The 11,783-nt window shown below is 39.7% G+C and overlaps 1 protein-coding gene across 1 annotated transcript; it reads left to right on the top strand.

Annotated features, from left to right (window-relative positions):
* The first annotated feature begins 1,016 nt into the window (after positions 1-1,016).
* Positions 1,017-9,210, top strand: LOC141768269 (protein shisa-like-2B). The gene is made up of 3 exons (XM_074636394.1): positions 1,017-1,333; positions 6,874-7,010; positions 8,600-9,210. The coding sequence occupies exons 1-3, from the start codon at positions 1,074-1,076 to the stop codon at positions 8,785-8,787; spliced, it is 585 nt and encodes a 194-aa protein (XP_074492495.1). The 5' UTR covers positions 1,017-1,073; the 3' UTR covers positions 8,788-9,210.
* Positions 9,211-11,783: the final 2,573 nt, after the last annotated feature.

Raw genomic sequence — 11,783 nt, 5'->3', positions numbered from 1 at the left:
GCTATCTGGCTCCAAATCAGAAGGTGCATTCAGAGGTGCAGAAGTGGAGGTCGTGGGTACCTACAAGTACCTCGGGCTGCAGCTGGACAACAAACTGGACTGGACAATAAACACTGACCACCTCTACAGGAAGGGCCAAAGCAGACTGTACTTCCTGAGGAGGCTGGGATCATTTAACATCTGTAAAAAACTCCTGCAGATGTTCTACCAATCTGTGTTAGCCAGCGTCCTTTTCTACGCTGTGGTGTGCTGGGAGGGGCAGCACAACTAAGAGGGACACCTCGAGGCTGGACAAGCTGATCAGGCAGACCGGCTCTGTGGTCAGCATGGAGCTCGACTCTCTGGTGACGGTGGCAGAGGAAAGAACACTCAACAGACTGCTGGCCATAATGGACAACGCCAGTCATCCTCTGCACGCCGTCATCACCAAACAGAGGTGGACAGTCTGCAGGACGGATAATAATGCACAATATTCACTTTTAATAGTCTCTTCTGCACTATATTCAGTTTTTTAATAGTCGTGTATCACAGCTGTTACCCTGCACTATATTCAGTTTTAACAGTTTTTTTCATCTCCTTGTATTTTTATATCTGCTATATTTTTTTGTACTTTGTACTACTAACTTTTTACTGCCTTTTTACTAACATGTTTTGCACTATGGAACTGTGATGCTGGAAACTTGAATTTCCCTCGGGATCAATAAAGTTACTATCTATCTATCTATCTATCTATCTATCTAGTTTTCTCTCAGAGCACTTGAATTACAATATGCTGAAAGGTTATTATGGAAATTTTGCCCAATGATGCCAAAAATATTTTGTCTACTGCAGGTTTAATGTTAACTTTTCATCGTGTAAATATGCTTTGGCAATATATACAGTGTTACTTCATGCCAATCAGGTCATTTGAATTGAGTTGAATTGAACTGAAAGAGAGAGAGAGAGAGAGAGAGAGAGAGAGAGAGAGAGAGAGAGAGCTGCACCTTCACCCATCCTGTAGTGCGCCGCTGAGCAGCTCCACTATCAGTCACTTTGACGTGGATGTGGATGTGGAGTTGCAGCAGCAATGGGAGATGGATGGGTGGGGTGAGACCGACCGGGTTTTAACGTGCACCACTCCGCTGCCAATGTGCGGACGGTCCGTCTCTGATATGAGCTCGGACTGTGAAAGTTACTTCAGCAAAGAGACCGTGTTCGTGGAGGGCTTCACGTGTCCCAAAGCGGACAGTGACAGCACGGCGCTCTTCTGCTGCGGCTTCAGTGACTTGAAGTACTGTTGTGATGACCCCAACAGCTTCTTCCCATACGAGTATGGATACATGTGGTGGTTAAGGTAAGAAGAGATCAACGCAGTCACAGTGGAGGGTGAATGTATACCTGTAAACTTCTCATTATGCAGCATATCATCTCCAGAGCGCAGTGTTCATCATCCAGCATGGTTTCTCCTGCAGCACACAGGATTCTGCACAGAAGAGATTATTACATTCAAGACTTTTTTTTTAACAATTTGAGTTTTTAAGGGTTAAAAAAAACATGCATGTGTGGGTTGATAATAATATACTGTATAGATAGATGGATAGATAGATAGATAGATAGATAGATAGATAGATAGATAGATAGATAGATAGATAGATAGATAGATAGATAGATAGATAGATAAGTGTACTTTATGATCCCAAGTTGGGAAATTATTGTGCTGCAGCAGCAGGTTATCCAGGCAATGCACAGGAACAGTAAATGTACATATCAACACTATAGAAATATATCTATAGAATACACAATATAAAGAATATTGGAATACACTATAAATATACCTGACTACTACAACTCGCATAAAAAAAATCTAAATTATAAACAGAATAACCTACTATATACATGAGCAAAGTGTGCAATAACATACTACTTTATATACATGAGCAAAGTGTGCAATAACATACTACTGTATATACATGAGCAAAGTGTGCAATAACATACTACTTTATATACATGAACAAAGTGTGCAATAACATACTATTTTATATACATTAGCAAAGTGTGCAATAACATACTACTTTATATACATTAGCTAAATGTACAATAACATGCTACTGTATATACATTAGCAAAGTGTCAAATAACATACTATATACATTAGCAAAGTGTGCAAGTTACAATGTTTGTTCTTAAATAAAAAATAATTGAGGTAGTTAATGTGCAAGATTATTGCAGGAGCAGAATGAATGGTTCATTTTTGGTTTGGTTTATATCAGTTGTTTCAACCTGTTGATGGTATGATGCAAACTGTCCCTGTTTGGTTCCAATTAGTCTCACTGACTGTGATAAGAGACTAAAGGTTAATCGAGAAGTCATTTGATTAAAAAAATAAATAATAATAATAATAATACTAATTTGCATCTTAAACACACCTTTGAGTTCCACACACACTGTAAGTATTAAAAATAATATTGCCAAGAAGGGATGCACTGATCCATTTAGTTCTCTGGGTAATCCGCAGACCTCACTGTCAGCAGTTTTTATAGGGGCTATTTCTTCAGTAGTTCCACTGAAAAATGTTCAGTAAGGTGTGAGAATGTCATTTCTCAGTGCACAACAAACACAATTTCACCAGCAAGAAAACATTTTTTACAGCTAACATATTTTACACTAACCTTATCTTACATATTTTATAAACGAATTTACATACAAAGAATACATCCACAAACACATACACAAAGATACATACTAGGGCTGTCAATTGATTCAAATATTTATTCAGGATTAATTGCAAAATTAGTCCATACTTAATCACAATTATTTGAAAAAAAAATTTCATCCGTTCACAATGTATCTTAAAGGGACATTTCTCAAGTATTTAATACTCTTATCAACATGAGAGTGGGCAAATATGCTGCTTTATGCAAATGTATTTATTTATTATTGGAAATCAATTGACAACACAAAACAATGACAAATATTGTCCAGAAACCCTCACAGGTACTGCATTAAGCATAAAACAAATATGCTCAAATCAAAACATGGCAAACTGCAGCCCAACAGGCAACAACAGCTGTCAGTGTGTCAGTGTGCTGACTTGACTATGACTTGCCCCAAACTGCATGTGATTATCATAAAGTGGGCATGTCTGTAAAGGGGAGACTCGTGGGTACCCACAGAACCCATTTTCATTCACATATCTTGAGGTCAGAGGTCAAGGGACCCCTTTGAAAATAGTGATGACAGTTTTTTCCGCGCCAATATTTTGCGTTAAGTTTGGAGCGTTATTTAACCTCCTTTGCAACAAGCTAGTATGACATGGTTAAGCTTTAAAAAAAAATACTGAGCCTGTTGCAACCTAAAAATCACAAGTTTTATTAATGCGTTAAAGAAATTAGTGGTGTTAAAACGAATTTGCGTTAATTTGCGTTATTATCGCGTTAACTTTGACAACCCTAATACATACACAAGATTACAAATACAGATGTGTCTCCAGGGGTATTTGGTGTGAGAACAATGTTGGTTCTCTTTTAGCCGTGATTAAAACAACAATTTTGCTCCTTCTAAAATAGAAGACTGATTGTCCAAATGAGGTTATGCATAATGCAATGCAACAGTGATGACAGTTATGGTTTATTGAGGTCTGTGTGTTGACTCTACTGGTGTGCTAGTAACAAAATCATTCAACAGGGAAGGAGCATGACCTTGAAGGCATTTGAAAATGATCTTTTTGTTGGAATAGCATATGAAGTGTTCACAGCTGAACATATTGTGTTTTTCCGAAATTTGACAATGGTGCCACCTCATTGTTTTTTTGGTCCAAAATTTGTATTGTCTGGTTATACAGTGACATGATTTATAGTTGACTGTTAGGCTTGTGACCAAGTAGTGATACAGTATGATAGGTGTGAGAATATCATGGCTAGAGCTGTGCTGTGCTGAATAGCAGATACTTTCTGATGAAGCAGTTGAGATTTTATTTAACTTTTTTTCAGACATTATGTTCTTGTTTATCAAATCTTAGACGTGAATCTAAGATTATTCATAAGTACTTAACATTGTCAATCTCACTGACGACCACATTCTTTATGTTTGTTTACTGACATTGTTCTGAAACCCTCGCAACTGTTTGATGTCCATACAATTAATCTTCGTCAATTCATTCTTTATTTTTACCATGAATCCTTTATTCTCGTGCCATTGTAGTATTCAGGCTGCCTCGCTGTTCAAGTACTCATTCAAAAACAAATTGCTCTCGCTGCATGTGACAATATAAATGTTTAATCAAGCAGCATTGTGATTTTCATGAAATCTCACATTCTGTCACTTTTTGTTGTGATTCAGTACGGTTTGACGAGTGTCACTAGACACCCGATTCAACTGTTATCAGGCCATTAGATAGGCATTATCAGTCGCTATAAGCGCCATAGATGTGGGTCATTAGGGGCTTACTAAGCCTATGGGGCACCCTGGACATTTTAAGATGTGTTTGCCAGTAGGTGGAGGTAGTGGCTTTGGTATGTCAGCGACTGGCGCTGTTATTCTTCCGTAAAAGGAAGTCAGCCCAGTATGAGCATAAGACAGTCAGGATAGCAGCATACAAGAAAACCGACGTTCATCCATGACTGTCCTTTTACTGTGTTTACAGGTGAGAGAAGTGTATGTATGTACATATTTACGGTCGTGTACTGACTTTATAAATGTATTCCCATCTAAGATGTGGTGACGTTGGAAACAATGTGTTTAGTCTTTTATGTGTTCAGTGGTTGATATAATCATATCATATATCATATAATAGACTGTTATCCGGCCATTTAATAGCCTGATAACAGTCTATTATATGTGATTAGATGATTCAGAGTCTCAGGAATTACATGAAATGTTCCCTACAGAGTGATCTACTGTATATATTATGTTTATTTAGAATAAATGTGCCTTACACCATAGTGTCACAAGCTGTGACACTTTAAGATATGAATATAAATATTATTTTTCTCCCATTCAAAGGAGGATAGACAAGGGTAATGTCGGGGGCTGCCGGTTCAACAAAGTAAATAAACTCACTGAAAAAAAATTTCACCTTGCATATAAAAATAGTGTGCAGTATTTGATGAGGAAAAAGCATGACGCATTACCAGCACCACTGAGAACTATAGAGTAAGAAGACTAAGGCCCAATCCCAATGTCCCCGCTAAGACCTGAAGCCCTGAACCTTCGGTGACTTGACTGACGTCACCTGGTAAATGTTTGAGTCTGAGAGGCTGCAAGGGCTTGAAATGGAATAAATATATTTTTTTTTACTGCCTATTTGAACGTCTTCCAGGCTCTTGCTTTACGAGACTAGTGGTAACTGTCTGATGAATAAACCAGGTGTGTAATACAGTCTAATGCTTGTATTCCTCTGATTTCATGTGTTTTCTATGGACCATCTTAAATCCTTAATGTTAATGTTTCTGTCAACGCTATGAATTGTGGGTAATGGGAGTGTGGACATTGGGATCGGGCCTGATAGTCTACCGCCATGCTAGCAGCTTTGTGAGGCTGTACTTAGGCATAGTGTTGCTTTGAGTGAAATGCTAACAGTTGACATGCTGATGTTTAGCAAGTATAACGTTTACCGTGTTCACCACACACCACGCTTGCTAAGTCTTGTTTCATTTGTTGTTTGAAACTGTTAGTTCATCAAATTCAGTGCCCCATATCGTAGCTACTGTAGCTGTGACCCCACGTGAGCGCAGTTCCCATGGGAACACAGCCGTCAACGCTTTCATTATACAGAAGTGGCCGTGGTTTCATCTGAAGTAGGTTGGAAAAACAATAGACGTGTCCTGTGGGTGGACTGGAGTAAACACAACAGAAGCTGCTCTAATACAGCCGCAAATTAGTGAGAGAATAACATAAACTACTGTAAAAGGCGGAATTCTAGTCCGTCAACTACGACGGATTATAAGAGCCACTGTTTGAAAAAATTAGATTTTGAGAATGAAGTGATAATAGGATATAGAGCTACACGACATTACAATATTTTTTTTCTGCACTATATCTGGCGATAGGAAAAAATATAGGAATATTGCCCTAAATTTTGTACATTTTAAAGTTAAAGTGGCAGTAGGCAGTATATTTTTGGCATCATTGGGCTGTAAATCTCACAGCTGGAGCCGCGAGCAACCTTCACCAAGGCCTTTCCAAGCCAACCTACTAGAGACAGTCACGGCGCTCTGCCATGATGGAAATGCGCTCAGGTAGATGCGGACCCCACCCGTTGAGGAGTGTAAAAATATATATTCATTATGGATATGTGTCGGGTCTACCTAGACTATTTTTAATTCTCACCTGGTGCCTTCAATTTTGTGTTTTTCCTTTGCATAGATAAAAAAATTTCCACCATAAATTGGCACATACAAATTCACCAGGATGCAGGAAGTTAAGTGTTTAGCCCCTGACCCCACACTTGATATGTGTCCCCCCTCCCCCAAATGTTGAAACGAAACCTACGCCCTTGTGCAACAGAAATATAACAAATACAAGTTATGGAGGCGTTTTGAGCTATAACTAGGCGATTTCTTAGCAAACAGTAGCCAGGTGCAATGACTTCCTGGAGTTACTTGACAACCTCACAGGACTTTTCCCAAATATCCCAAATAACAGAAGTATAGTGAGCGGAATCATGATCAATAGTCATTATGGACCGACATATGAGAATAACATCCAAGTTGACAATTATTTGGAATTTCATCATAGCAACATTTATCCATTCTAATCAGGGTCCACATTTTAAATCCATGCAGTAGGGTACATTTGATATGCATGGATTGTATCTTACTTCCAGTCTGTTGTACAGCATGCTGAGAGCACGGTATACATAATAGCCCTGCTGTGTCTTTGTTCTCTGTTCTATAGTCTTGGGGCTCTTGTGGGTCTCTCTGTAGCAGCTGTGGTTCTTCTGGCCTTCATCGTGACTCTGTGCGTCCTCTGCTATCTGTTCATCACCACTAAACCCAGAGGTCTGGACAATGGGCTGCCTCTCCGAGCACCAGGTACTGACTGCAGCTCCTTCTAACACGTCGATAAAATACACAGAATCGTGTAGCAGCAACCTCCTGACATTTGTTAATGGCTGACCCAAAGGTTCTGAAAGGATTAAACTACCAGACTTCAGCAAGCTTATTTTCTCGTCTTAAAACTGACTGCTCAGACATTCAACGCTCTTCACATGGTTTATGATTCATCTTTTCTGTGCTTTTTTTTGTTTATTTTGACAATAATGACAAAACCCAATATTTTCAGCTTCTGTTGAGTCACTCTTTTAGAACATGTACGCTTTCTACTCCTGACTGGACACAGGAGTACCTACTGTCCTCGAGCGTTGCCTCGGCTGTTCAAACTGAATATATTTTAGGAGAGAAATAGTCTAAAAGTCTATAAGTAAATGGTCTATAATCAGAGTGTAATTAGTAATTTGTAGTACAAACTCTGGTTTAAAGTGGCAGTAGGAAGAATATTTTTGGCATCATTGGGCAAACAGTCCATAATAACCTTTCAACATATTGTAATTCAAGTGTTCTGAGAGATAACTAGACTTCTGCACCTCCTCTTGGCTCTGTTTTCAAATTTAGCCTGTGACGGGAAACTTTGGCCAATCACAGGTCATTTGAGAGAGAGAGCGTACCTATTGGCTGTTCATTGAACGGAGGCAGCTGTCAATCACTCACAAACTCCGATCACACGCTGAAACTAGTCTGCGCTGATCAAATGTGAATCAATATTCTGTTACATTAATGCCTATTTCTCGCCTCAAATGTTTTCAGAAACATCTTGTAGTGTACTGTTTAGCTGTAAAATGAGAAAGTTTGCTCCGTCTGGTGGGCGGTGCTTGGTATTTCCTCAACTGATCTCTACATGGTGGCCGGATCAGAATATTGGTTAATATTTGATCAGCGCTGCCTAGTTTGACCGTTTGATTGGAGTTTGCGAGTGATTGACAGCTGCTCAGGGACGGCAGACTTCACCTCGGCTCTGATTGGTTGTTTTCCTCCAGTCTGTGAAATCTTGCAGATGCCGTTAGGAGGACCGGAGGACACAGAGGAGCATGATTTCTTTTTTTCAGATTACCTGTCTCATGCACTACTGTCAGGATATAGTGGCAGTTTTATAAAAAATAACTTTAAAAAAAAAAAAATCCTATTTGCTCCAACCTGCTTACTCCAGCTTTAAGCCTGTTTCCTGTTTCTGTGTCATTTAAAAAAGGTTAGAAATGAGCAGTAAGAAAATTTAAGTTTCACACACACATCACATTTCAAAGCTCTACACACCCCTGGTACACCCACACATTTTCACTGATGTTGTCTAATTAGACCTCTCCTCAGGACTGTGTGGGCATATACAGCTTCATTCACATCTGTCTCACTCTCCTGCCACAGCTGTTAAGGCTGGACAACTTTATCAGTGTTATTGGTAGGTTGAGTTAGGTGATGTAACATAATGATATCCTAACTGATAAAACTGATGCCTTGAGTTATCAAAATGAAACTAGTTCTTTAAATAGCATTACCTTTGATAGTGTCTGTCTGTGTAGTCTGTCAGCCTCTTCACACGCAAGTTTATAAGTGAATTTTCTGTCTTCCAGGCTCTACATCTAGTCCACAAGGACCAGGACCGAGTCATACCAGCGCCCCTGCTGGTCCTCAAGGCCTCAGGAAACACTTCCTGAGGGGCAAGCTGGACTGTGACAACCAGCCCCCGGACCCTGACCGCCTTTTCCAGCGTTGTTTCATGGCTACTGTGACTTCTATCAACGTCGAGGGTCCTGCGTAGACTGGTGGACTATTTGACTTTTTGATTGTGTAGACCATAGTTGCTCAAAGGTTGCTCAATGGCGGCCCTCATTAACATTTTGTGAAACTCCCCCGAATGTGACATGAAATGCATGTATAATATTTTAATCATCCGCGGTCCATTTCAATACTTTCTATAGCCTACATTTAATACACTACTGAGCTATTATTTCAAACTGCGCCCCCTAACAAGCCTCGGTCAGGTTAGGAATGGCAGCTTGTTGAAAGCTACAGTACTGGTTGCATGGCAACTAGTAGCACCTCGCGAGCGTCACAGTTTGGTCTTCAATGCTAGTGCTGTTAGCCAGAGGTGTGGACTCGAGTCACATGACTTGGATTCGAGTCAGAAATTTGATGACTTTAGACTGGACTTGACAAAATCAAAAAAGACTTGCAACTCGACTTGGAATTTAACGCCGATGACTCGTGACTACATTTCCTGAATCATTAACATGTTAATGCTATTCATTCCCAGCAAGTCAACACTTTGTTTGAACCAATTCGACAGCATCCAATCAAGTCGCAATCAATGTTACGTTACTGAGCGCCAGTTGGAAAGAATTATACCAAAGATAATTTTGTTTGCGTAGAAAAACTATGCGGTGCTCAAAAAAAAAAACATCAGCAGCATGCGAAACGTGCAGGTCGAAAATTACTGACAGAGACGCAAATGGCATCTCACAAAATTGCTTAGGGTAGTGAATCATTCAGTGAGTGAGAGTTCATGCAGGACTGCTTGATGAATTGTATGTCCTAAACCTGTACAGCCCTGGGGTCTCATTTATAAAACAGTGCGTAGGATCCATACTAAAAATGTACGTGCGCACAAAAGCCGAAAATGGCGTACGCCAAAAAAAATCTGATTTATAAACCGTGCGTACGCACATCTGCACGCAATGTTCCCTTTATAAATCACACTCCACCTGAAAATGTGCGCACGTGGATCCGCCTCATATTCCGCCCTCTACACGCCCACATTCAACCTTAAATGGTCCATGCAAAACACCTAATTAATGTTTCTGCATGTGAATGAGCCTGTTTGATCTTTACGGTAAATCACGGCAACTACCTAGAGGAAGACCGAGAAAAGGAGTTTTTCTGACACAGAGATCAAGGGTGCTTGTAGTTGAGGAGGTCTCTGAACACTCGTTCCCTCTTAATTCTGTTATACACGTCATTTAGTCCTCAGTGCGGTATATCCACCAGCACCATGCAGCATGTTACCAGTGTCACTGCAGTGTTTATATATTTACAGCAAACGAGTTCATCGATTCACAACTTGCCAAAATGATCAAGACAATCAGTAAAATCCAATCTAATAAAACATAAATAAATTAATAAGTCACGTCATCACTGCAGCGATTTTACACAACAACTTTATGAAAACGAATATGATACTTGGTGATATCTGCACACTATTAGAAGATATTATTAAAACTATTGGCGCTCTGCTCTGCCATTCTTTAATGCTATTTGATATAATCTTGGATTTCTACAACCGATAATGAGGATTTCAACAGCTGCTCCACAGCTGACTGCGAGTGTCGGTAGTCCGACCCTCTCCTTTGAGCTCCGGAGGTGGAGGGACTGTGATGGTGAGACAGCGCTGATGAGATATTGAGCAGAATTTGATTTGAGTTGGCTGATATATTTTACATTTGTAAGGTGCTTGTAGAATAGTTATGGCTCAATAGCACAAATAACACTGCTTTTAAATGTTTATGATAAAGTGGATATAAGTATGAAGAGAAGTTAAATGTGTGAGAGGCATCATTATACGTATAATGACATTTAATGTCTACAGTCTGGCTTCAATTCACCACCTCACCGTCTGCGTCTCCAGTTTCCCCTGCCTCGGTGCCTCCATAATGTGCGTACGCACGGGTCAAAGTTTCCGTACCGGTGCGCACATTCTCCCGTCAAGTTTGTTTTTATAGATCACAACTATTGCGTGGGAAGTGGCGTACGCACATTTCAGGCCCCGTTTTGTGCGTACGCAACGGTTATAAATGAGACCCCTGGTTTCTTCTTGTTTAACCCGCTGGCTCCATACTCTGCTTTTACAGTGTGACAGAGGAGTCAGCAATTAGAGGATAACAGAACACAACATCTATAGCTTACACTCCACTGGTTTTACACATCAATTTACTCATCCCGAAATCTTAGATAAGAGATAAGTTTAGAAATGGGTTATCCCAGCAAACATTTCGATACCGATCAGCCATCTAATCAACGTTGGTCCTGGAGGTCGATATGACGCCTGGTTGAGGGGCTGATATGAACGGCTCATAGACGACATCAAGCCTTTAACGTTGTATACATGACATTTCAACCAATTTCCTTTTTTCCTTTTTTTATATAAATTCAAATGTTTTACTAAAGAAGAAATATATCACAGTTACCTTGTATTTTACAGTTTTCTTTATAGTTTCCACTGCCACCTACATAAAATTGGACACACCCACCAAACCTATAACAAGCCCAGCTCTTGTAGATAATTAAATATTTCTCAATCTGTTGAAAACGTGTTTTACAGTGGTGTAACAGAATAAACACACCCGTGATAAAGTGTCATGTAAGTCTGAAATCCCTACTGCCTTTCACCAATACTGTGAAATAGGATGTGGCTCAAATGTTAAACACCAAATTTAGATGTCGTCTGGTTCATATCAATAGGATACCAATGTTGAGCGAGTTACATTTATCAATCAGTATGGCCTAATACTCTTAAACAAAAGAAAGCATTCAGTGTGTAAAGTGCATTATCCTATTATTTTTTTTTACCCAAAGTACAACATATTTTAACAAGAACAACAAAAAAATATGAAAATCATATTAAATTGGACCCAAATCCCATTCCTCGCAGGTGCATGCTTAGGGTCAGTTTGGCTTTCTGTGGCCTTTGAATCCCATCTGTTCACAGCAGCTGGTGGAACAACAACAAAATAAATATTCATCTTTAGTGTCTCTTCTGAT

The sequence above is a fragment of the Sebastes fasciatus genome, chromosome 5, assembly GCF_043250625.1.
Source record: "Sebastes fasciatus isolate fSebFas1 chromosome 5, fSebFas1.pri, whole genome shotgun sequence".
Classification (NCBI taxonomy): domain Eukaryota; kingdom Metazoa; phylum Chordata; class Actinopteri; order Perciformes; family Sebastidae; genus Sebastes; species Sebastes fasciatus.
The sequence above is the reverse complement of the archived record's forward strand: the minus strand, read 5'-3'. Positions and strand labels throughout refer to the sequence as shown.

Excerpts from the sequence above, each read along its gene's own strand:
- LOC141768269 (XM_074636394.1), top strand. The coding sequence starts at position 1,074 with ATGGATGGGTGGGGTGAGACCGACCGGGTTTTAACGTGCACCACTCCG. Across the intron at positions 1,334-6,873 it reads GGATACATGTGGTGGTTAAG|TCTTGGGGCTCTTGTGGGTC; the intron begins GTAAGAAGAGAT and ends TCTGTTCTATAG. Across the intron at positions 7,011-8,599 it reads GCTGCCTCTCCGAGCACCAG|GCTCTACATCTAGTCCACAA; the intron begins GTACTGACTGCA and ends TCTGTCTTCCAG.